The 26754-nt window shown below is 44.2% G+C and overlaps 1 protein-coding gene across 1 annotated transcript in view; it reads left to right on the forward strand.

The window, feature by feature from the left end:
- Positions 1-26754, forward strand: part of LOC127028622 (nuclear factor 1 B-type-like) — a 196383-nt gene that overhangs the window by 166622 nt on the left and 3007 nt on the right. The window contains exons 7-8 of the mRNA XM_050914343.1: positions 6955-7073; positions 26271-26402. Of these exons, the coding sequence (XP_050770300.1) occupies positions 6955-7073; positions 26271-26402 (251 nt within the window). The remainder of the gene's footprint in view (positions 1-6954; positions 7074-26270; positions 26403-26754) is intronic.

The following is a 26754-nucleotide window of genomic DNA, read 5'->3' on the forward strand; positions in this document are numbered from 1 at the left end:
TATGCCAGGGAGGCTTTACCTGCTGGGCTTGCTTATGGCGCATATTTCTCATTCATGGATAGCCTGTGTGATGGTGTTGATGGTCAAGTCCACCCCTCAGTTACAACCCCATCTGTACATTGCATCTCTTGATGTATCATGGATACATCATGACGTATCCATGATCTCCTGATGTATCATGGGCCCACCAAGCTACGAATAGCTCACCCTTACATTCCAAGTCCAGGTCCACCTGAGACACTTCAATTCTAGCAGCCTGGTGATTAGTTGTGTGGGATACCACACAGCAGCTTTCCAACTCTGATGGTTTCCCACAATATGACAGGACCCATCAGTAAAGAGAGCATATTGCTTCTCTTTTTCTGGTAATTTATTATACGGTGGGGCCTTCTTGGCATGAGTCACCTCCTTGGGCGATGCTCCAAAATCTCTGCCTTCTGGCCAGTTGTACTGGTTTTGGCTGGGATAGAGTTAATTTTCTTCACAATAGCTTGTATGGTGCTACGTTTTGGATTTGTGACCAAAACAGTGTTGATAACACAGGGATGTTTTCCTTATTGCTGAGCAGTGCTTACACAGAGTCAAGGCCTTTTCTGTTTCTCACGCTGCCCCATCAGCGAGTAGGCTGGGGGTGCACAAGAAGTTGGGAGGGGACACAGCCAGGACAGCTGACCCCAACTGACCAAAGGGATATTCCATACCATATGATGTCATGCTCAGCATATAAAGCTGGGGGAAGAAGGAGGAAGGGGGGGAAGTTTGGAGTGATGGTGTTTGTCTTCCCAAGTAACCATTATGCATGATGGAGCCCTGCTTTCCTGGAGATGGCTAAATATCTGCCTGCCAATGGGAAGCAGTGAATGAATTCCTTATTTTGCTTTACTTGCACACACAATTTTTGCTTTACCTATTAAACTGTCCTTATCCCCCACAAGTTTTCTCACTTTTACTCTTCTGATTCTCTCCCCCATCCCGCTGGGGGAGAGTGAGCAAGCAGCTGTGTGGGGCTTATCTGCTGACCGGGGTTAACCTACAACACCAGTCCATGATCTCTTCCAGGATTCCTGGGCAGTTGGAGTTCCCCATTCGAGCCCATTGCATGATCAACACTACCCACTTACTCCACATAGCCTTGGTTGCATGTGTAGCGGGGACCCTTCCTTTGAACATCCACTGCAGTACAGGCAATCGCGGTGCTAAGAGGAACTGTGCTTCTGTACCAACTACTTCTGAAGCGGCTTGAGCCCCTTCATATGCTGCTAGTATCTCCTTTTCAGTCAGGGTGTAGTGGGCCTTGGATCCTCTACACCCCTGGCTCCAAAACCCTAGAGGTCAACTTTGAGTCTCTCTGGGTGCTTTCTGCCAGAGGCACCAGTTGAGGCCATGCTCCCCAGCTGTGTAGACCAGCTTTCTAAAATCTTGTCCTGTCCAGACCGGCCCAAAGGCTACTGTGCAAACTGTCTCCCGTTTGATCTGTTCAAAGGCTTATCACTACTCAGGGCCCCAGTTGAAACAGTTCTTTCAGGTCACTCAATAAAGAGAGCACACAAGCTCACTGTAACCCAGAATATACAGTCTCCAGAAACCCACAACACCTAGAAGACCTTGTGTTTCTTTTTTGTTAGCTGGTGGGAACATGGCTGTTATCTTATTGATCACATCCATTGGAATATGATGATGCCCATCTTGCAATTTTATTCCCCCAAACTGGATCTCTTCTGCAGGTCATAGAATCATAGAATTGTAGAACAGCCCAGGTTGGAAGGGACCTTGAAAGATCATCTGGTCCAACCTTTCGTGGGAAAGGGAGCTTAGATAAGATTATCTAGCACCCTGTCCGATTGCATCTTGAAAACCTCTGGTGATGGGGACTCTACCACATCCCTGGGGAGGTTTTTCCAGTGAATGATTGTTCTTACTGTAAAAGTTATTTTCCTATGTCAAGATGAAACCTCTCCCAGTGCAACTTGTACCCATTGCCCCTTGGCTACTCCTTGTGAAGAGAGAGCCTCCATTCTCTTTGTAGCTGCCTTTTAAGTCCTTTGACCTTGCTCTGTTTTATGGCAAAACCAGCTTTCAGAAGGATTTGGATTTTTCTTTTCCTTTTCACAATCACTTCTTCTGCCGTGTTGCCCCATACGATGATCTCATTGATATATTGTAGGTGTTCAGGGGCTTCACCCTGTTCCAGTGCAGTCTGTATCAGTCCATGGGCTGTGCTTCTACCCCTGGAGCAGTTGGTTCCAGGTGTATTGGACACTCCTCCACATCAAAACTGTGACCTGTACTCTGCTGCCAAAGGAATTGAGAAAAGTGCATTAGCAATATCATTTGAAGCATAGCACTTGACTGCCTTTGACTCCAGTTCATACTGGAGTTCTAGCATGCCCGGTACGGCAGCACTCAGCAATGGCAATCTACTGTTAGCCTCCACCCTCCGTCAGAATTTTGCACTGGCCATATGGGGCTGTTAAAGGGTGAGCGAGTCCTGCTGATTACTCCCTGGCTCTCCAGTTGACAAATCAACTCATGGATGGGAACCAGGGAGTCTTGGTTGGTGCAATATTGCTGCTGGTGCACTGTCATGGTAGCAATCAGCATCTGCTGTTCTTCAACCCTCAGCAACCCCACAACAGAAGGATCCTCCAAGAGGCTAGGCAAGGTAGACAGCTTTTTAATTTTCTCCATACTCAAGGCAGCTATACCAAAAGCCCACTGGTACCCTTTTGGGTCCTTGAAGTACCCTCTCCTGAGGTAGTGTATGCCAAGGATACATGGAGCCTCTGGGCCAGTCACAATAGGATGCTTTTGCCACTTGTTCCCTGTTAGGCTCACCTCAGCCTCCAAGACAGACAACTGTTGGGATCCCCCTGTCACACCAGAAATACAGATGGGTTCTGCCCCTTTATAGCTTGATGGCATTAGAGTACACTGTGCACCGGTGTCCACTAGAGCCTTATACTCCTGTGGGTCTGATGTGCCAGGCCATCGAATCCACACAGTCCAATAAACCCGGTTGTCCCTTTCCTCCACCTGGCTGGAGGCAGGGCCCCTCTATTCCTGGTCAGAGCATTCATTACATGAGTCCTGTAATTGCAAACCAGAAGTCCCTTCATTAGGATTAAAAGGAGGATCAGCCCTTCTTCTACTGTGTCTGCAGAATTGCTCAACAGCAACAGGAGCAGTAATCTTCCTGGATGGACTCTTTTTGGCTGCTATTTTTCCTTGCAGTTCATGTACCCAAGCTTCTACGTTCAAGGTAGGTGCACCATCCTGCTTCCTCATGTCCTCCCTGTGTCACACAGATAGAACCACAGAGTGGCACGCGGTGTCACCCTTGAGCAGATAAATGCTGACTCCATATGGCACTCTTGATAGCTGAGACGCCGGCCTGTAGGGGCAAGGAGGAAGAGATATTCTCTTTAAATTGCTGGACCTGTTGGGACAATTTCTCCACAGCTGAGACACAGGCTTGTAGGGTTGGGGAGGAAGAGAGATTCTCTTCGAATCACCAGAGCTGGCAGGCCAGTCTATCCACAGTTGGTGCCTCGATGTCTGTCCAATCCATTATCTGCAGGAAGCTGGTGTACGATGTCAGTGTGCTCTGTACAAACTTCTGCCATATGGACCGTGTGCACTGGACTTCATCCAGGTCTTTGGAGGCCTGGTTATTGTCCAGGTTGCTGTAGACCACCTCCACTACTGCTAATTCCCTCAGATACTGGATACCTTCCTCAGTGGTGGTCCACCTGACTCGGTAGTTTACAAGATCTTCCTTGAGAGGATACCTTAGAATCATAAAATCATTTAGGTTGGAAAAGACCCTTAAGATCATCGAGTCCAACCATTAACCTAACACTACCAAGTCCACCACTAAACCATGTCCCTAAGCGCCACATCTACACATCTTTTAAATACCTCCAGGGATGGTGACTCAACCACTTCCCTGGGCAGCCTGTTCCAATGCTTGACAACCCTTTCGGTGAAGAAATTTTTCCTAATATCCAATCTAAACCTCCCCTGGTGCAACTTGAGGCCATTTCCTCTTGTCCTATCACTTGGTACTTGGGAGAAGAGATCGATACCCACCTCCCTACAACCTCCTTTCAGGTAGTTGTAGAGAGCGATAAGGTCTCCCTTCAGCCTCCTTTTCTCCAGACTAAACAACCCCAGTTCCCTCAGCCGCTCCTCATAGGACTTGTGCTCTAGACCCTTCACCAGCTTCGTTGCTCTTCTTTGGACACACTCCAGCACCTCAATGTCTTTCTTGTAGTGAGGGGCCCAAAACTGAACACAGGATTCGAGGTGTGGCCTCACCAGTGCCAAGTACAGGGGGACGACCACTTCCCTAGTCCTGCTGGCCACACTATTTCTGATACAAGCCAGGATGCTATTGGCCTTCTTGGCCACCTGGGCACACTGCTGGCTCATATTCAGCCAGCTGTTGCCCAACACCCCCCACGTCCTTTTCCGCCGGGCAGCTTTCCAGCCACTCTTCCCTAGGCCTGTAGTGTTGCATGGGGTTGTTATGACCCAAGTGCAGGACTTGGCACTTAGCCTTGTTGAATCTCATACAATTGGCCTCGGCCCATTGATCCAGCCTGTCCAGATCCCTCTACAGAGCCTTCCTACCCTCAAGCAGATCAACACTCCTGCCCAACTTGGTGTCGTCTGCAAACTTCCTGAGGGTGCACTCGATCCCCTCATCCAGATCGTTGATAAAGTTATTAAACAAAACTGGCCCCCCAAAACCTTGCCTTCATGCTTGACAGGAGCCATTTCCAGAGGTTGTGGATTGTCGCCCCTCTTCCGATCCCTTTGTCCATTCCCCAATCCCCAGTTAGGGATCCCAATTGCTGGGCTTCCTTACCCTCCGATTCCTGACTGTTAAATATCCCAGCATTGGAGCAACCAGGTGATAGTTTGCTTGCCTGGATGATGGCTGTAATCTTTCCGCATATCTTGCAGCTCACTCAGGTATAGAGACTGGGTGGTTTCTGACTCATTTATGATTTCTGTCTCTTCCCTCTCCTGTTCTTGTGGCTGCTCTGCTGCAGAACAGGCTGCCTCTTCTGATTCTTCCTCCTGCTCCCTCTCAGGAGGAGCTTCTTCCTCCCTGACTAACTGAGTTGACTTCTGCTTCCATTGTTTCTTCCTGACTATAGGAGCAACTGTTATAGTCGAGGGTTGGGTCTCTGGCTTAGCCACAGTGTCCGTTTATATGTCCTCAGATCCAGAGACCCTTTTGCCCCCTTGAGGGTGCTGAACAGAGGCTCGGTAGGTGTAGGCCAGGCCCCAGCACAGTGCAAAACATTGTGTCTTTTTGGCATAGGCAAAGCATCCTTTCTTCAAGTGGTTTGCCACTTCAATGTCTGTTCGTGTGTGAAGTCCCAGACCATTGGAGGTGAAAACTGCTCTAGGTACCTGCCCAAAATCTCCCACGCACCTTGCCACCCATGACTCAACTGCCACAGGGCACATCCTTGTGTGGCATTCCTAACCAGTTGGTTAACCTTAGGAAAAGCCAGAATCAGATTCATGGCACACACCAATACGAGCATTCTGGTTGCCCAAGGATGTTCAAGAAACTGAACAGCCATTGTAACAAGGCAGGAAATATCTACCTGGGAGGAGAAGGGGCAGGTGCCATTCTTTGTTTCCCCCACAAAGTGGCTCCCAGAGGAGGAGAAAGGTGCAATTGTTAATTGTCTCCACGAGATGGTTCCCAGAGATGGAAGCAATGCAGGACCCAAATACCAGATTAGGCTCAAGGCCAGTGCTTTTATCATAGCTCTCCCAGGCAAAGCAAAACAAAAAGTGATAAACAGCACAGCAAACAGCAAAAGCTGAAAGCAGCCATTAACAAGCCGTGAAATCTGATGTACAGCAAGAGAGGGAGCATGCCACAGAGCAGGTAAGGAAACATAAACCAGTGTTGAGAACAAATAAGTCAACATCGTGACCAGCAACAGCAAGTAACAACTTGCCAAGCAACAGCTAAACAGGTATATCACAACTATAAATTCTATCTAGCACACCCCGATCAAATCTATCATTATCTCAAAACCCTTTGGCCACACATTAGGCACCAAAAAGGACTGTGGTGAGTTGACCCTGACTGGCAGGTAAGCCTCCACCCAGTCACTCGCTCGCTCACCCCGACAGCGGGATGCGGGAGAGAATTGGAAGGGCAAGAGCAAGGACAAAAAATTTGTGGGTCAAGATAAAGACAGTTTAATAAGTGAAGGGGAAAAAAAGAAAAGAAATAAGTCATGCAAAAAAATTCACTCGCCACCAGCAGACCGATGCCCAGCCATTCTCCAAGCAATGGCTACTTTGGAAAAACTCCCCCTCCCCCCCAGTTGATGTTACATGGTATGGAACAGCTCTTTGGTCAGTTTGGGTCAACTGTCCTGGCTGTGTCCCCTCCCAACTTCTTGCCCACCCCCAGCCTACTGGTGAGGGGCAGAGAGAGAAACAGAGAAGGCCTTGGCATTGTGCAAGCACTGTTCAGCAATAGCCATTGGTGTGTTATCAGCACTGTTTTGGTCACAAATCCAAAACACAGCACCATGTGGGCTGCTGTGAAGAAAATTAACTCCATTCCAGCCAGACCCAGTACAAACCATTTTATAACATGTTACAGGAACTGAATCCTTGGTTGTGTAACTAAATGCTGGTAGAACTAGAACCTATAGGGGTTTTGCATATCATCCATTCATGCCATATCCAAAATGTAAAGACATGATAAATGTAAGTGCATTAGTCACTATTACATAACATATGTAATATTAAAATGTGTCAGATTTAAAATTTGCAACTTTTGCTTTTATGCCTGGGTTACTTTTTGTTGAAACAGTTGTTGAAACCCAAAGACCACAATTGTTGAAATGCAAATGTACCACTACTAACTGCATATCATATTTACTGCCAAATCTTTCATTATATCAACAGCAAACAGTCCAAAACTATTTCCATAGATGAAAATATGGAACCGAGCCCAACAGGAGACTTTTATCCTCCTCCAAATTCACCAGCTGCTGGAAGTCAGACATGGCATGAAAGAGATCCAGGTGAGTATTATGGGACCATTTTGCCCCAAAGTTTTGAAACATCTAATAAATCTCCACATCTACCTCTCAATTATTGCAATAAAATGCTCCTTTTAAATGATGCTTTCTAAGAGAATCTTGTTTTTTCTATGTAGTATATTTGTTGAGGTTTTTTTAATGTAATTAAAGAAACAGCAAAGGTGCATAGTATGAAAAGTCACATAACTCTTTTCACCTGGTTGACTGTAATACTGTTATCAAAATATTGCAAATGAATCACAGAATGGTTGAGTTTGTCAGGGACCTCCAGAGGTCATCTGGTCCAATCCCCCTGCTCAAGCAGGGCCACCTACAGCCACTTCCCCAGGACTGTGTCTAGATTTTTTATTTAATATAATAAAAAAAAGGATGGAGATTCCACAACCTCTTGGACAACCTGTTACAGGGCTCAGTTACCCTTATAGTAAAAGAGTGTTTCCTGATGTTCAGACAGAACCTCCTGTGTTTCAGTTTGTGCCCATTGCCTCTGGTCACTGGGCACCACTGAAAAGAGCCTGGCTCCATCTTCTTTGCAACCTCCCTTCAGGTATTTCTATACATGGATAAGATCCTCCCCTCAAGCCTTCTCTTCTCCAGGCTAAACAGTCCCAACTGTCTCCAGCCTTCCCTCATAGGAGAGATGCTCCAGTCCCTTCAATCATCTTCGTGGCCCTTCTCCGGACTCTCTCCAGTATGTCCATGTCTCTCTTGTACTGAGGAGCCTAGAACTGGATACAGGACTCCAGGTGTGGCCTCACCAGTGCTGAGTAGAGGGAAGGATCACCTCCCTTCGACCTGCTGGTAACACTCCTCCTAAGGCAGCACAGGATATAATTGGTCTTCTTTGCGCAAGGGCACATTGCTGGCTCATGTTCAACATGGTGTCCACCTAGACCCCCAGGTCCTTTTCTGCAAAGTTGCTTTCCAGCCAGGCGGCCCCCAGCATATATTGGTGCATGAGGTTGTTCCTCCTCAGGTGCAGGACTTTGCAGTTCCTCTTACTGAACTGTATGAGGTTCCTGTCAGCCCATTTCTGCAGCCTGTCAAGGTCCCTCTGGATGGCAGCACAACCCCCTGGCATATCAGCCACTCCTCCCAGTTTTGTGTCATCAGCAAACTTGCTGAGGGTACACTCTGCCCCCTCATCCAGATCATTAATGAAGATGTTGAACAGGATCGGACCCAGTATTGACCCCTGGGTCCACCGCTATTTACTGGCCTCCATCTAGACTTTGTGCCACTGATCACCACCCTCTGGACCTGGCCATTCAGTCAGTTTTTCAACCAGCCTCACTGTCCAAGCCCATACATCAACAGCTTCTCTATGAGGATCTTATGGGAGACAGTATGGCCCTACTGAAGTCCAGGTAGACAATATCCAATGAAGTAATCTATATTGTGCACATTGTATAAAAGATCATTACAGTGGGATTATGAATAAAATAACTTGAGTTAAAAAACCAAGGTGTCTCCATACTTTACTAAGATAGCAATAATTTACTCAGCTGTTGGAATTTTACACTGATATAGCCTCTTGTATGTGGATTTAGTCCATACTGTATACCTATAATGTGTCTCAGAATAGGCCTAAGACTTTCTCTTAGGAACCCTCATGTCCCCTCTGGGGGACTACATCTGTATGTTCAAGTGTGCTGATATGTTTCTGTGCTTTGGATAATCGGAAACAAAGAACATGTTTGGAGAAGAAAATCGACTGCCAAAAGAGTAAATTTAATTGTCGTAACATTCTATGTTTCATAAACCTTAATGTCAGTGCAGACTTTTCCCTCCTCCTTATGATGCGAAAGAATAGTCGGACATATAGGCATTTGTGCACTGGTTAGTTTAACGGGTCCTATGTTTGAGGTTCTGTAGGGTGCGGTTTGGGTATTTTGGTTTTTGGTTTTGGTTTTTTTTTAGAATCTGAAATATGTAGCTCAGTGTGTAAAAGTGAAAAAGATATGCAGTTCCTTGCTTTTTTGCTCTTCCTGACGTTTGCCGGCTTCTCGACACACTGCTCACCATTCCTCTCACCTCTTTAGTTTTGGTTGACTCTTTGTGGCGCTCTTGGTTTTTATCTTGTCTTAGGAGTTTTTTGCTTATCTTTTCTGCCTTCAGGCTTTCTTTGATCGTTGTGTACGTGGTAACGTGTTCAGCACTTTAATTCAGCTGTATTTTTTTTTTTCATGATACTTGGTCTGTTGATACTCTTTTTAATCTTTTTCTCCCGACTTTCATATTTTAACTCTGTATTTCATTACTTGAATATGGGAGGAGTCCATTTATGTTCTCATCATTAGGCTGTCTTTTTGTTAGCTTTGTGAGCCTGAAGACCTCATACCTAAACACCTGAGCACTACTAACACACTACTCCTAGCCACATCATTCACTGCAACCTCCAGCCTAAGCATAACCCTACTAGTCCAGACAGGATTCAATTGTATACCCACAATAAACCCAATAAATGGAAACAACCCAACAATCACCCATCAACACCCTAGGCAACATCGTAGCTGGCCTACTCATCACATCCTACATCACCCCAACAAACCACCCCCCACCCCCCAATAACCATATCCACACTCACAAAAACTGCACCTATCATCGTTACAATCCTCGGCAATCCCGTAGCCCTAGAACTCTCAAACATAGCACATACCCTAACCCAACCAAAACAAAACACCTACCTAAACTTCCCCTCCACATTAGGATACTTCAACCCTTTAACACATTGCCTTAGCTCTACAAACCTACTAAACAGTGGACAAAAAATTGCCTCACACTTAATTGATCTATCCTGATATAAAAAAATTGGCCCCAAAGGTCTTGCCGATCTACAATTCATAGCAGTCAAAAACCTCAACTACCCTTCACACTGGACTAATCAAACCTATCTAGGATCCTTCACTTTATCCATCCTTATCATCATTCTATCAACACATAGACCCAAAATTAATGGCCCCCAACCTCCAAAAATCTTGCCCCCTACTAAAAATAATCAATAACCCCTTAATTGATCTACCCACTCCCCCAAACACCTCTGCTTCATGAAACTTTGGATCCCTACTAGGCATCTGCCTAATAACACAAATCCTAACTGGCCTACTAATAGCCATACACTACACCACGGATACAACCCTAGCCTTTTCGTCCGTTGCCCACACATGCCAAAACATACAATACAGCTGACTAATCCACAACCTACACACAAACGGAGCCTCATTCTTCTTCATCTGTATCTATCCACACAGTGGATGAGGATTCTAATATGGCTCGTACCTATACAAAGAAACCTGACATACAGGAGTTATCCTCCTGCTCACGCTCATAGCAACTGCCTTTGTAGGATATGTCCTACCATGAGGAAAAATATAATTCTGAGGGGCTACAGTTATCACCAATCTATTCTCAGCTATCCCCTACATTGGACAAACCCTAGTAGAATGAGCCTGAGGAGGATTCTCGGTAGACAACCCCACACTAACCCGATTCTTTGCCCTATACTTCCTCCTCCCCTTCGTAATCGCAGGACCCACTATAATTCACCTCACCTTCCTCCATGAGTCAGGCTCAAACAACCCTCTAGGTATCGTATCAAACTGTGATAAAATTCCATTCCACCCCTACTTCTCCCTAAAAGACATTTTAGGATTCATACTCATACTTCTCCACTAATAACTCTAGCCTTATTCTCACCCAACTTACTAGGAGACCCAGGAAACTTCACCCCAGCAAACTCACTAGTCACACTCCCTCATATCAAACCAGAATGATACTTCCTATTCACATACGCTATTCTACGCTCAATCCCCAGCAAACTAGGAGGAGTACTAGCCCTAGCTGCCTCAATTTTATTCCTAAGCCCGTTCCTACACAAAGGCCAGAGCCCTGCTTCAAAAGAGAAAAACCTCCAGCAAGGGCTTCCACACAGAAGGTGCCAGGACTGAAAGTTGTTTGTAGCTATCAATTTTCCTTGGCAACCTTTTCACAGCCCCACCAACACTGGGGCTCCGCGCTTGCTCTATCACCCAACACTCTTTCTCACACTCGCCAGAGCCCAGCAACAAAACGTACAACCGCCACCTAGGACTGCCACACAGAAGTGGCCAGGACTGAAAGCTGTTGGCTGCCCTCAACTTCTCCTGGCAGCCCCTGTGATGGTGCACTTTTCCTGTTTGAACTAACTGAACTTTGGGCCAGGCAGTTGCTCAACAAGTAGGCCTAACTGACATTAATCCTGTTGTGCAAGGCTATCGGCAAGAACCCAGCACCAAAACCACAAAACTGGTTTTGGCTGTAGACTGGGCTGATAAGCGGCAGAAACTGCATGAACACAGCAAAAAACCTGACTACGAGCCAACAACTTTAAGCTATAAATCTATGCAGCCACCAGAGTCTGTTGAGCTCTCCTGCATGGCAGTGGGCTGCACGACAGTGATCTCCCTTGAATAGGGATGCCTCTCAAGGTTATTCCTCAAGGTTGAGAGATCCCTTACTTGACACTTGATGTCTACAGCGAGGTAAATGATATTTTTTACACATCAAGCTATAGCTTAATTATTAGACGTGTAGTAGAATGCTTGACTGCCCTTTAATCATTGTTTAATAAAACGAGGACTCGTCTCAATAATTCTCCTGCGACACAGCACTCAGCTTGGTGTCATCCACAAACTTGCTGAGGGTGCACTCAATCTGATACTCTTTTTAATCTTTTTCTCCTGACTTTCATATTTTAACTCTGTATTTCATTACTTGAATATGGGAGGAGTCCATTTATGTTCTCATCATTAGGCTGTCTTTTTGTTAGCTTCCTTTCTCACAAAGTTATTTCAAGAGACTAGGTTTGTTTGGTTTTCTTCATTTTTCTGTACTTTCCTTCTCATGGGTCTATTGTATTTTTTTAATGTGTTTTCAGCATTAAGTGCTGAATTTAAAAAATGTAGCCTGTGGCTTTATGTAACCAGACATAAAAACAGCAAGGCAACAGAATTGTTCTTCAGCCCCAGAAGGTGTCCTAGTCAAAACATTCTTCTTTGTGATTGTGGTCTCTTTTGCCTTCACACTTTTATTGCCATTTTTAATGAGACAGTATTGTACTTCTGCTTTTGTTTGGGGGGGGGGGATGTTAAATAAATCTTTGTGGTTGTGGGAAAAATAGTCCTAGTGTTCTTCTCAGAAGCGGCCTCTGCATATCCCCATTTGTGAAACACAGTTCTCTTGTGCTGCTGAGTGAGCTATAAGGGCTTCCTAGAAATGCAGTGCCTCTTGGACTGCCTGTGCCCCAGTTCAGCTGAGCCAGATTTTTACAGTTGATCTCTGCAGTCTCCAGCTATCTCAGTTCCTTCTTATCCACTGGTCATTTTTGCTGCAAAGAACTATGCCCTATGAATAGACTCTTGGCTTGTTTGCTTTTTACCGGCCTTCTTTATTTTAATAGTAGCAAACAATTTTATCGTTCAGATTGATTAAGTAGTTTTACAAAGAAACCTTTGCCCTTAGGTAGGTAGATTTTTGGACTGAAACTACCTTTGGCCCTCTTTATGTTTCACACACCAGAGAACTCTGAAAAATGAGAGAGAGAGAATGAAAGAGAGGCTTGAATTAATGTATTTCAAACATCTTTCTGCTTGTAGGAGCTAGTTCAACATTCTTCTCTGTATATCATATTCTACGGCATTGCTAGGTGTAGTGGGCGTTTATATCTCTGACCCTTGAACACTTGGCAGTGAGGTTATCTTTGAGTGAGGCTTTGAGGCATTTTATTTTGTCTGTCCTTTAAGATGTTTGACCCTTCCTATGAAGGAACAGGAATACCACTGTTTTGGAGACCATTATAGTTGGGAAGCATAAACCTTTTGTACTTGAGCATCTATGTTTGGCTCCAGTCTGGCTCTGAGGCTATCATACCACAGAGGAAACATGGTAAGGTAGTGATTACCAAGATCTCTTGAGACCTGCACTCACTAGGAAGCGGCATGTGTCACTTCCTGGCATGTTGTCATGTCAGTTTTAGATGCCTGACATCATCTTTAAATTTGAAAGAGCTTTAAACTAGGTTCAAAGAGAGGGAAAGGATAAAATCAGGCTTACTAGTGATAAGCTATGGGATGGCATGACAATGTTTGAGGGACAGTGTGCTAGTGAGGATTTCACTCTGCTCCATGATGTACTGAGTACACTGGAGTGCATTTGAAATGTTTGTACACTAATGCACGCAGTATGAGGAATAAACAAGAGGAACTAGAAGCTTTGGCTCAGTCCCAGAGCTACGACATCATTGGCATAATTGAGAATTAGTGGGAAGAGTCCTGTGACTGGAGCGCTGTGATGGATGGTTATAGGCTCTTCAGGAGAGATAGGCAGGGCAGGTGAGGTGGACGGGTAGCGCTGTATGTAAAGGAGGGGTTGGACTGCACAGTGCTTGCAGTTGGGGACAACATGGTTAAGAGTCTCTGGGTAAGGACTGGGGGAAAAAACTAATAAGGCGGATGTTGTTGTGGGAGTCTACTATAGATCACCCAGCCAGGATGATGACACCGACATATTATTCCATAAGGAATTAAGGGAAATCTATAGACCAATTACCCTTGTCCTTATGGGCGACTTCAACTTCCCAGATGTTAACTGGGACTATCACACAGCAGACACAAACAGGTCCAGGAAATTCCTGAAGCATGTTGAAGATGATAACATTTTGATACAGGTACTAAGGGAGCCGACTAGGAAAGGTGCCCTCCTAGATCTGTTGTTTGTAAAAAGAGATGGTCTCGTGGGTGAAGTGATGATTGGTGGCTGTCTTGGCCACAGTGATCATAGAATCATAGAATGGATCATTTAGTCCAACCCCCGCTGCCACGGGCAGGGACATCTTTCACTAGATCAGGTTGCTCAAAGCTCTGTCCAACCTGACCTCAAACACTTCCAGAGATGGGGCATCTACAACTTCTCTGGGCAACCTGTTCCAGTGTCTCACCACCCTCATCATAAAACATTTCCTCATGTCCAATCTAAATCTACCCTCTTTCAGTTTAAACTGTTGCCCCTTGTCATGTCACTACAGGCCCTGGTAAACAGTCTCTCTCTGTCTTTCTTGTAAGTATTGAAAGGCTGCAATAAGGTCTCCCCGGAGCCTTCTCTTCCCCAGGCCAAACAACCCCAACTCTCTCAGCCTTTCTTCATAGGAAAGGTGTTCCAGCCCTCTCATCATTTTTGTGGCACCTCCTCTGGACCTGCTCTAACAGGTCCATGTCTGTCTTGTACCGGGGACCCCAGAGCTGGATGCAGTACTCCAGGTGGGGTCTCACGAGAGTGGAGTAGTAGGGGAGAATCACCTCCCTCGACCTGCTGGCCACCCTTCTTTTGATGCAGCCCAGGATACGATTGGCTTTCTGGGCTGCAAGCACACATGGCCGACTCATGTCCAATTTTTCATCCACCAGTATCCCCAAGTCCTCCTCCTCAGGGCTGCTCTCAATCCATTCATCCCCCATCCTGTATGGATTGCCCCGATGCAGATGCAGGACCTTGCACTTGGCCTTGTTGAACCTGAGGAGGTTCCCAAGGGCCCACTCCTCAAGCCTGTCGAGGTCCCTCTGGATGGCATCCCTTCCCTCCAGCGAATCAGCTGCACCACTCAGCTTGGTGTCATCTGCAGACTTGCTGAGGGTGCACTCAATCCCACTGTCTATGTCGTTGATGAAGATATTAAATAGTATTGGTCCCAGTATGGACCCTTGAGGGACACCACTCCTTACTGGTTTCCACTTGGACATTGAGCCATTAACTGTAACTCTCTGGACACGGCCATCCAGCCAGTTCCTTATCCATCTAACATCTGTCAAACCCCTATCTCTCCATTTTAGTGGCAAGAATGTTGTGGGGGACCATATCAAAGGCCTTACAGAAGTCCAGGTAGATGACATCTGTAGCTCTTCCCTTGTCCACTACGATGCAGTTACTCCATCGTAGAAGGCCATCAGATTAGTCAGGCACGATTTGCCCTTGGTGAAGCCATGCTGGCTGTCTCTAATCACCTCCCTGTCTTCCATATGTTTCGACATGTCTTCCAGGAGGATCTGTTCCATGATCTTACTGGTCAGGGAGGTGAGGCTGACTGGTTGGTAGTTCCCAGGGTCTTCCTTTTTACCCTTTTTAAAAATGGGCATGATGTTTCCCATTTTCCAGTCATTGGGGACTCCACCTGACTGCCATGACTTTTCAAATATGATGGAGAGTGGCTTGGCAACTACATCTGCCAGATCCCTCAGGACCCTGGGATGCATCTCGTCGGGTCCCATGGACTTGTGCATGTTCAGGTTCCTCAGGTGACCTTGAACCTGATCTTCTCCTACAGTTCCCCCAGTTCCTGCGCTGAGGTTCAGGGGCTTGAGAGATGTGGGAAGAGAGATTACCATTGAAAACTGAGGCAAAAAATTGTTGAGTACCTCAGCCTTCTCCATGTCGGTTGTCACCAGCTCTCCTGTCTTATTTACCAGAGGGGGTACATTTTCTTTAGTCTTCCTTTTCTGGCCAATGTGCCTGTAGAAGCTGCTCTTATTATTCTTCGCATCCCTTTCCAAATTGAGCTCCAACTGTGCCTTAGCTTTCCTGATCCCATCCATACACATCTGGGCAGTATCCCTATATTCTTCCCAGGATGCGTGTCCCTGCTTCCACTGCCTGTGCATGGTTGAGTTTAAAATCTTTGGTGATATGAGAAAAACTGTCGGCAGAGCTACTACCCTGGATTTTGAGAGAGCAGACTTTAGGCTGCTAGTTTGTAAGGTCCCCGGGAATCTGATTTCAAGGGTATTGGGGTCCATAAATGCTGGTCACTTTTTAAGAGCCATCTTTTAAGAGCGCAGGAGCAGACAATTCCAATGCGTCAGAAGTCAAGCGAGCGGGGCAGAAGGCCAGCTTGGCTGAACAGGGAACTCCTATTGGAACTTAGGCGGAAAGTGTATGGACTTTGGAAGCAAGGTCAGGCTACACAGGAGAACTACAGAGATGCTGTTCGCCACTGTAGGGAGAAAATTTGTACGACCAAAGCTCAATTGGAGTTGAAGCTGGCCAGTACTGTGGTGGATAACAAAAAAAGGCTTTTTTAAGTATGTTAACAGCAAAAGGAGGACTGAAGAAAACATTGATCCTTTACTTGATGAGGTTGGTCACCTCACAAATAGGGATGAAGATAAAGCAGAGACATTTAATGCCTTCTTCGCCTCTGTCTTTAACACCAATGATGGGCCCTGGGACTCCTGGAGCCCTGGGTTGGAGGACCGCAACTGAGGGAGTGATAAGCTCCCAGTTGACTTTGAACTTGTACAGGATTTTCTGCTGCAACTGACTGCACATAAGTCTATCGGGCCCGATGGGATTCATCCCAGGGTACTAAAAGAGTTGGCCGACGTTATTGCGAGACCTCTCTCAGTTATTTATCAATGGCCTTGGGAATCTGGAGAGGTCCCAGTCAACTGGAAGCTAGCAAATGTTATTCCCATTTTCAAGAAGGGCAAGAAAGAAGACCCTGGTAATTACAGGCCTGTCAGTCTCACTTCAGTGCCTGGTAAAAGAGAAGATTATTCTGGGAGTTACTGAAAAACACTTGAAAGACAATGCAGTCACTGGTCAAAGCTAACATGGGTTCATGAAGGGAAAGTCATGCCTTTTACTAACTTAATATCCTTTTAGGACAAGGTTACCCGCCTAGTGGACAAAGGAGAGGCAGTGGATGTGTTTGGTTTTTTTATTTTAGCAAAGCTTTTGATACTGTCTCTCACAGTAGCCTTCTGGACAAAAAGTCCAGCATACAGCTAGACACGTACACAATACGATGGGTGAACAATTGGCTGAAGGGTCAGGCTCAAAGAGTTGTAGTAAATGGAGTAGCATCTGGCTGGTGGCCAGTCACTAGTGGTATTCCCCAGGGCTCAATTTTAGGGCCAGTTCTCTTCAATGTTTTTATCAATGATCTGGATGCAGGAGTTGAGTGCACACTAAGTAAGTTTGCCGACAATACTAAATTAGGAGGAGCCATTGATCCCCTCGAGGATAGAGAGACCTTATAGAGAGACCTTGATAGATTAGAGCACTGGGCAATCACCAACCGTATGAAATGTAACAAGGACAAATGCCGTATTCTGCACCTGGGATGGTGTAATCCTGGATGTACATATAGATTGGGAGACAAGAGGCTGGAGTGCATCCCTGCAGAAAGGGATCTGGGGGTTTTGGTTGATGGTAAGCTCAATACGAGTCAACAATGTGCCCTGGTGGCCAAAAGGGCCAACCATATCCTGGGGTGCATTAAGCACAGTATAGCTAACCGGTCGAAAGAAGTGATTGTCCCACTATACTCGGCATTGGTGCAGCCTCACCTCGAGTACTGTGTGCAGTTTTGGGCTCCACAATATGAGAAGGATACAAAAATATTAGAATGTGTCCAAAGGAGGGCACCAAAGATGGTGAAAGGCCTAGAGGGCATGACTTATGAAGAGCGGCTGAGGATACTAGGTTTGTTCAGTTTAGAGAAGAGGAGACTGAGAGGTGACCTCATTGCTGTCTACAACTTCCTCATGAGGGGGAGCGGAGAGGGAGGTGCTGATCTCTTCTCTCTGGTGCCCGGTGACAGGATGCGAGGGAATTGCTTAAAGCTGCATCAGGGGAAGTTCAGATTGCATATTAGGAAAAAGTTCTTCACTGAGAGGGTGGTCAAGCACTGGAACAAGCTCCCCAGGGAAGTGGTCATGGCCCCAAGCCTGTCAGTGTTCAAGAAGTGTTTGGACAATGCTCTTAGATATATGGTTTAACTTTTAGGTTGCTCTGTGTGGAGTCAGGAGTTGAACTCGATGATCCTCGTGGGTCCCTTCCAACTCAGGGTATTCTATGATTCTATGATATGATAGCATCCTTCTACCTTCACAATGGCCCTAAACATCCTTTAACTAAAGTCAATGATAAAATTTCCATGTCCTGTATATGAAATTGGAATCAAGATTTGATTTGGTAGCTATTATATGTACTCGGTCTATTCAGATGTTACTGAACAGAAGTTTTATTAGTATACTTTTCACTGGTCAGATCTTTAGGATATCAGGCTATTATTTTCTATGAGTGCCTGACCTGTGAGATGCAGAATATTTTGAGTTACCAGAAGGACTGATATTCAATACCTCATTATTTATAGAGTGTTTACAGTCAGTACATAAAAGTGTCTCTCTGCCACTCCTTTCCTCTCACACTTTTACTCTACTCCAGCATGGGTCCTCCACGGGCTGCAGGGAACATCTGCTCTGCCATGGAGCACCTCCTCCTCCTCCTTCTCTGACCTTGGTGTTCCCTCTGTTGTTTCTCAATCTTTTTTCCCCTCCTCCTCTGCTTGTCTAGTGCTTACTGCCCTTTCTTAAATATGTTTTCACAGAGGCACCACAAACTTCTCTGATTGGCTCAGCTTTGTCCTGCGGTGGGTCTGATACCGAGCTGGCTGGAACCAGCTGTGTCTGGCACAGGGCAGCCCCATATCTCTTTTACTTCTTCCCATAGAGGCCACCACTGCAGCCCCCGGCTACCAAAACCTTGCCACGTATGCCCAATACAGATTTACAAAGGGAAAATCATGCCTGACCAACCTCATAGCCTTCTATGTTGAAATGACAAGCTTGATGGATGAGGGGAGAGTAGTGCATGTTGCTTATCTCCCAACTTTAGTTAGGCTTTTTGACATCCTCCTAGAAAAACTAATGATGTATGGACTAGATAAATAGACTGTGAGGTAGATTGAAAACTGACTGAACTGCCAGGCTCGGAGGGTTGTGATCAGTGGCACCATGTCCAGCTGGAGGCCAGTCACTAGTGGTGTACCCCAGGGGTCGATACTGGGGCCAATGCTGTTTAACCCTCTCTGTTGATGACCTGGATGAAGGGGCAGAGCAAACCCTCAGCAAGTTTGCTGATGACCCCAAATTGGAAGGAGTGTTTGATACACCAGGTCAGTTTGCTGCTATTCAAAGAAACCTCAACAGGGTGGACAAATGGGCTGACAGAAACCTCATGCAGTTCAACAAAGGGAAATGGCAAGTCCAGCACCTGGGGAAGAATAACCTCATGCACCAGTATATGCTGGGGGCCACCCAGCTGCAAAGCAGCTTTATTGTAAAAGACCTGGGGGTCCTGGTGGACAACAATCTGAACACGAGTCAGCAATGTGCCCTTGCCACAAAGGCCGCCAATAGCATCCTGGGCTACGTTGCAAAGAGCGTTGTCAGCAGTTCGACGGAGGTTATACTTCCCCTCTACTCAGCACTGGTGAGGCTGCATCTGGAGTACTGTGTCCAATTCTGGGCTCCCTCATACAGGAGAGACATGGACATACCGGAATGACTCCAGTGCAGGGACACAGGGATGGTTAAGGGACTGTAGCATCTGTCATACAAGGAGAGGTTGAGAGCTGGAACTGTTTAGCCTAGAGAAGAGAAAGCTCAGGGGGAATCTTATCAATGTGTATAAATCCTGATGGGAGGGGGCAAAGAGGATGGAGCCAGACTCTCCTCAGTGGTGTCCAGTGACAGGACCAGAGGCAATGGGCACAAATTGAAATACAGGCAATTCCACTTAAACATAAGAAAAAAACATTTTACTGTGAGGGTGACCGAGCACTGGAACAGGTTGCCCAGAGAGGTTGTAGAGTCTCCATCCTTGGCAATATTCCTTGGCATTTCCTTGATTGGACACAATGATGAGGGTGGTGAGACACTGGAATTGGTTGCCCAGAGAAGTTGTGGATGCCCCATCTCTGGAAGTGTTCAAGGTCAGGTTGGACGGGGCTTTGAGGAACCTGACCTAGTGAAAGATGTCCCTGCCCATGGCAGAGGGGTTGGAACTATATGATCTTTAAAGGTCCCTTCCAACCCAAACCATTCTTTGATCCTATGATTCTATGATCTTTATGCAGTTGATCATCCACAGCAATAAAAAGCATCCTACAACTTCTCTGTATTGAGGAATGTTTTTGTTATTTTATATTCTGGGACATATAAGGACATATAGATAGAACCCTTCTATGTTTATGAAAGGAAATGCTGTTGAGGTTAATAAATCTGTTAAAATTTGAGGACTGTAAAGAGCAACAGACTGACAATAGAATTCAGTACTCTGGAAAGTTTGCTTGTAGGTGAGGATTAGAAGGTTGATCTGCTTGCCCAGTCTAAAGGATTTCTGGCTCTCATGATCTTACAGTCAGCTGAAAGGTCTTGCATCACTTTCCTCTCTTAGGTATCACAATACATTTTGAACACCGGAAATAAAATAATGAAATTGCATGGAAAGGTTTAATAGAGAATGACAAATAAAGTAATTCAGTTGATGCTTTAAGAAATTGATTCCCATTTTGTCATAACTTTCCTAAAGCGCAATATTGCCTAAGTGTTTTCTCTCCAGCTGTAGTACTGAAAATAGCATTGCAGGAAACTCTTCAGTTTTCTTTTCTTATCTCTTTCACCACTCATCACCAAACATAATGCAATAAAATGGTTTGCCTGCTGGAAAAGGCAAAAAAGCATAGCATGCTTTTTGATTGTCTTTGGGCATGGGTGCTGGAAGGGAAACCAGCGTCACAGTTTGATAGACTGGATTACCCAGTATCAGAGGTGTGCCTGTGAAAATATTCTTGGAGCTGAATAGGTTGATTTGAAAATGGGAGATTACTGAATGTTTATATGTTGAAATATTTTGCTCCAGTATAAAATTTACATGTAAAAATTTTTGTTCTGAAGTTGATGTAAAAGCAAAAATAAAATTAAGATAATCTTTTTAAACTTGAAGGGAGTCTCTCTCTTCAAACTGTCACCCAGTATGTTTATATTTTCACCTAAGAGCACTCTCTCTCTCTCTCCTCTCTCTCTCTCTCTCATGTACATGCATTATAACACCTAGGATTTCTATACCTGTCTCAGAAAGGTACCAAGTAAACTGATCAGGAGTGTTTTGATGATTTTCAGCCCTAGAAAACATTGATTTTTCAAAATTTAATTTTTCATAGAAATAAATTCATCAGCAAAAAAATATTAGGTGGGCTTTTCTTTGGTCTCAGATGAAATTTACGGTGAGGAAGAAAGAGACTCTAGATTAGCTAATAAACCAGTGGTCAGCACATTGACATGAAATATGGAAGAGCTAGACTCAAAGCCTGATCTCTGCCTGATGTTGAACAGGAATACAAGTGTGGGCTTCTCTATCCCAGGCATTAAGCATTTTAGACATCAAGTTGTTCAGACATGTCCATCTTTCAAAAAAATAAAATGTCACAATGTCAAAAGGTCCTTCTGTGAAGGATATTGTGCTGGTTTTGGCTGGGATAGAGTTAATTTTCTTCATAGTAGCTAGCATGGGGCTATGTTTTGGATTTGTGCTGAAAACGGTGTTGATAATACAGGGATGTTTTCCTTATTGCTGAGCAGTGTTTACACAGCGTCAAGGCCTTTTCTGCTTCTCACCCCACCCCACCAGCGAGTAGGCTGGGGATGCACAAGAAGTTGGGAGGGGACACAGCTGGGACAGCTGACCCCAACTGACCAAAGGGGTATTCCATGCCATATGACATCATGTCAATTAACATTTTTTGGTTTCTAGAATTCTTGGTTCTCAGCCAACCTCAGTGCCAAGCTGCCTTCTCATGCATGAGACTAATTCTGCTGAGCACAGTGGACATGATTCATCATCATCTTACACCTATCTGACATGAAGTAAAAATCTTAGTAAGCTACCCCACAAGGTGTGAGGCAGTGGAGATTCAGGCTCAGCTGAATGTAATGTTTGTAGATATAGAATATACTCTGGCATCAGAAATTAACTCAGGTATTGCCTCCTAGAAATGACCAGTTTGTTTGAAACTGTAGTATGAAGGGATGTCTCTGATGCCTTGTTAGTAATGTTATGGACTTCGTAGCTTCCACACTTTCACTAGAATTGTATGAACAGCATGTTGAAAATGGTTTTATCTAGTTTTTTTTCTGTGAATAGAACATGAATGTGCCATTATGATGCAAAGTACATTGTTTTAACAAAGAAGCTGCTACACGTATTTCAGCCTTTCATTCTTTACAGTTGTGTATTCTATATATGACATCTTTCTGAAGGTACTTCACTGTGCTGTGCAGTATACATTAAAGTTTGTTTTGGTAGGTAATGGGTTGTCCTGGTTTCGGCTAGGACAGAGTTAATTTTCTTCCTAGTAGCTGGTATAGTGCTGTGTTTTGGATTTAGTAGGAAAAGAATGTTGATAACACACCGATGTTTTTAGTTGTTGCTAAGTAGTGTTTATACTAAGTCAAGGATTTTTCAGCTTCTCGTGCCCAGGCAGCAAGAAGGCTGGAGGGGCACAAGAAGCTGGGAGGGGACACCATCAGGACAGCTGACCCAAACTGGCCAAAGAGCTATTCCATACCATATGACATCATGCCCAGTATATAAACTGGGGGGAGTTAACTGGGAGGGGGGATCGCGGCTCGGGAACTAACTGGGCATCGGTCAACGAGTGGTGAGCAATTGCATTGTGCACCACTTGCTTTGTATAGTTTAATTCTTTTAGTATTGCTATTGTCATATTATTATTATTATCATTATCATTGTTTTTCATTCCTTTCTGTCCTATTAAACTGTCTTTATCTCAACTCACGAGTTTTTTTCCTGATTCTCTCCCCCATCCCAGGGGTGGGGGGGCAGTGAGCAAGCGGCTGCGTGGTGCTTAGCTGCCGGCTGGGGTTAAACCACGACATGGGTATTTTCTGGCAGTGCAGGATTTTGTATTCACCTTGGTGAAGAAACAGTCTTCTGTGGCAGAACAGTTTGATGCATTTGCTTTGTAATTTATGCTGTCCTGTATATACTGACTAGAATTCTCATTGCTCTAAAGTGAAAGCAGGAAAAATGGCATAGCTTTAAAGCAAAATAGTAGGGTTATAATAGCCACAAATCTCCTTTTCAGTAAATTATTTTCAAATTTAATAGGAATCCTCATTACATTGCAGTTCATATAGCATTCTTCTTTAAAGCAGCTAAAATAATTTTGTTTAAAAAAATCCAACAACTTTTGCATTTTTTAATGAAGTAACAGTCAGCAAATAAATTACATCTCTGTTTCATTTCAGAAATCAGAGGTGCAGACATATGCAAAACTTCTAAGCAGGAGCTAGGCAATTCATTCTTTCAAGAGTTCTTTTGCTGAATGTGGTTTTTCATAAGTGAAAGAGTTTTTACCTCCAATCTGTAGTTTATTTTTTCCTTAGGAAAATTTACCTGCAGTATTTTTAATTAGTAATAAAATTTAACTCTTTTTATATTCTCTCTCTTGCAATAATCTACATGTGGTATAATGAAATTGTGTCCCAGAAAGAATTTTATCAGGATGTTTGATTACTGGTAAGGTATGTGACAAATATTGCTGAACACAGTATACTAGTGAAAGGCTGTAACTACAAGCTATTCAGGCACACTTGTCTTTTCCTTTTCCCCCCCCCGAGAAAATAACATTGGAATGTTTTTTCAGTGATAGTGTATGCGCACACATTAGAACCACAGTACAAAGGTGATAATTGATGAATTTTGTCCTATGTTTTATAAAAACATACCTCTGTTGTGAAATAGTGAAAAGATCCTTGTTCTTAGATGAAACTAGGGTCTTACATGAAGAAGCTGGGGCTGTCATTTGAGCAGAAAATGGAAGGGATAAAGGGGAATTGTGACCATTATTCTAGAGCACCTAGGTGCCAGGGCCTTCACAGGCCTCAACTGTGGAAGAGTGGCAGAGACAAAGCAGTCTCTCAGGTAGAGAGGTCCTGAGTTAGGTAAGGCATTCTAGGTCAATATTAACACTTAAACTCCAGTCAGTTCAGAAAGCACTGGCTGAATTTACTATCAATCATTAGGGCACTCACATTTTACAGGGCAAGCCTATCTTCAACTTCTAAGATTTAATGTCTCCAAGAATAGTACAATGTAGTGTGCTAATATTAAAAGTGACAATCTCACACTAAGGATAAGAGTAGCATAATCCATGTAGGAAAGTCAGATACAACATAGCCACAATCCAGTCAAATATGTATGAATATGTTAGTCTCATTGATTTGAAATTGAACTCATATATGATGCTGATGTGTGCCCTATAAATAAATGTTATAATTAACCTAGAAACCGAATAACTTAATTTGGTTCAAAGTATAAATACATTTTAATTAATTAAAATTTCAGACGGAATACAGTGTTTACTTTATGTAGTACCAATAATCTTATATAGTAGAAATTTTTCATTTGTCAAAGCTATTGTGTTATCATCTCCACACAGTGAGCCCAAAAGAGATGTTTATTGTTGATATGGAAATTGGAAGAGGTGGGAAGACCTTACTTGATGTCAGAGTCCAATACTCTCTGACCAGCTTCTTTTAGGTATTCCACACAAGGAGGGTTTAATGTTTTAATGCAGAATTTACTTATTTGAATATATTTGATGTTACGCGGGATTTTGATTTAGCAGTGTGATACAGCAATATACTGAAATCACAACACAATTATAGCAATTGCAATATACAGTTGGATCACAATACAAATGTGATTCCCATTACCGGTCTATGTATGCTCACCGTCACGACGCTGGGCATCCCCAATCACCGGGAAGGAATACATGGGTTGAAGCCAGCTCGAGCTCGTTGCTCTCTTCAAAGTTCATTTTATTGGTTGCTCAGTTTTTATGCTCTTTGTTGGGCTGAGACTCGTATACACTTCCTCCATGCTGGTCTGGCTAGCTCAGGAAGACATTCACTCCTTTTTTATTAACTTGGGGAAGGCCATTTACACAACCAGTTGATCCACTCCACTGATACAGCCATTTATCTAAAACAAAGGCCACCCTCAGGTCCCCTTTGTGTTGAGAGAAGTTCAGCTTTCTTTACAGCAGCTGTGGTCACTGCCTGCATTCTTCCCTGAGCTTCATGAGCATATGGCCTGTGCCCATCTCCTCTGAGCCTTTGTCCTGGTTTCGGCTAGGACAGAGTTAATTTTCTTCCTAGTAGCTGGTACAGTGCTGTGTTTTGGATTTAGTGTGAGAATAATGTTGATAACACGCTGATGTTTTAGTTGTTGCTAAGTAGCGCTTATCTTAAGCCAAGGCCTTTTCAGTTTCCCATGCTCTGCCAGCAAGCAGGTGTGCAAGAAGCTGGGAGGGAGCATAGCCGGGGCAGCTGACCCGAACTAGCCAAAGGGGTATTCCATACCATAGAATGTCATGCCCAGTATATAAACGGACGGGGGAGTTGGACGGGAGGTGCGGATTGCTGCTGGGGCATCGGTCAGCGGGTGGTGAGCAATTGCATTGTGCATCACTTGTCTTTTCTTGGGTGTTATTTCTCTTTTTTTTGTTATATTCCTTTTCATTACAATTATTATTATTATATTAGTAGTAGTAGTAGTAGTAGTATATTTTATTTTACTTTAGTTATTAAACCATTCCTATCTCAACCCACGAGTGTTACCTTTTTTTTTTCCCTCCTCCCCATCCCACTGGGAGGGGGGAGGGGGAAGCAGCTGCGTGGTGCTTAGTTGCTGGCTGGGGTTAAACCACGACAGCCTTCTTCCATTGTAGGGGTTTGTTGATCGGTCACACCTGAGACATGGAAAATATGAACTAGTGAGACTTATGTATCTTTTATTTTTAGCAAAGTTACATTGTTTAATTGTGCTTTTGGGAAGGGCGTGGGATGGGTTTTGAAATAACAGAATAATAAATACCATAAAATGGAATGTGTATGGCAATTACCCTACACACCTGAGTGTAGGTGTTCCATTAAAAAGTGCAATAAAAAATATGTGGCTGTTGAAGGAACAGATAGCATTGTAATGTTCTGTAAGACTGCATCTAGGGAGTTTCTGAAGTCATAGATATCTTCACTGTTTGGCTTGTCTGGTATGAAAGGTATGTGCAGTTTTTTGCAGGACAAAGAGCAGTGGAATAATATTCATTAACATGTTGGAAAGTTTAAAATTAGTTTATTGGTCACAGGGGAGTTGGGTTACAAAATGATTTATAAAAAGAGTTGTAAACATAGATATTTTCAGTTTACAAAATGATGCGTACTGAAGTGTAACACTGGGCTTCTAGGCCAATGTGAATGTTGCGTTGTATTTCCACTGCAGACATGTCTTCTCCTACAGTGAAGAAACCTGAAAAGACTTTGCTTAGTTCTACAACCTCCCAGGATTCTTCACCAAGACTGAGCACTATTCCCCAGCATCACCATCCAGGAATCCCAGGAGTTGCACACAGTGGTGAGGGCTATGAAGGAGGAAGAAATGCTTCCCTATTTATTTGGTCTTCTGATGTGCTTTTTGCAGCTTTTCTTAGAGACTCAATCCCATATATATTACTGATGAGAGTGCAAAGGGAATGAAGTGTGTTGGAGATTTTGTAGTTTCCTTGCAGGAATCCTCATTAAACATAGCTTGACTGTTTCAAGTCACTGGAAAGGACTAAAGCCAGTGAATAAAATAAGCCAACTGCATGAAGAAATTGACATAGAAAATAAAGCTCCCAAATCTTTCCTCCCTCCATTTGTATTCTTTTTTAAAATTGTTGTTACTATTATGTACCTTAATGGGTAAGATTTCACTCAGTTTCATA

The sequence above is a fragment of the Gymnogyps californianus genome, unplaced genomic scaffold (assembly GCF_018139145.2).
Source record: "Gymnogyps californianus isolate 813 unplaced genomic scaffold, ASM1813914v2 HiC_scaffold_37, whole genome shotgun sequence".
NCBI lineage: Eukaryota > Metazoa > Chordata > Aves > Accipitriformes > Cathartidae > Gymnogyps > Gymnogyps californianus.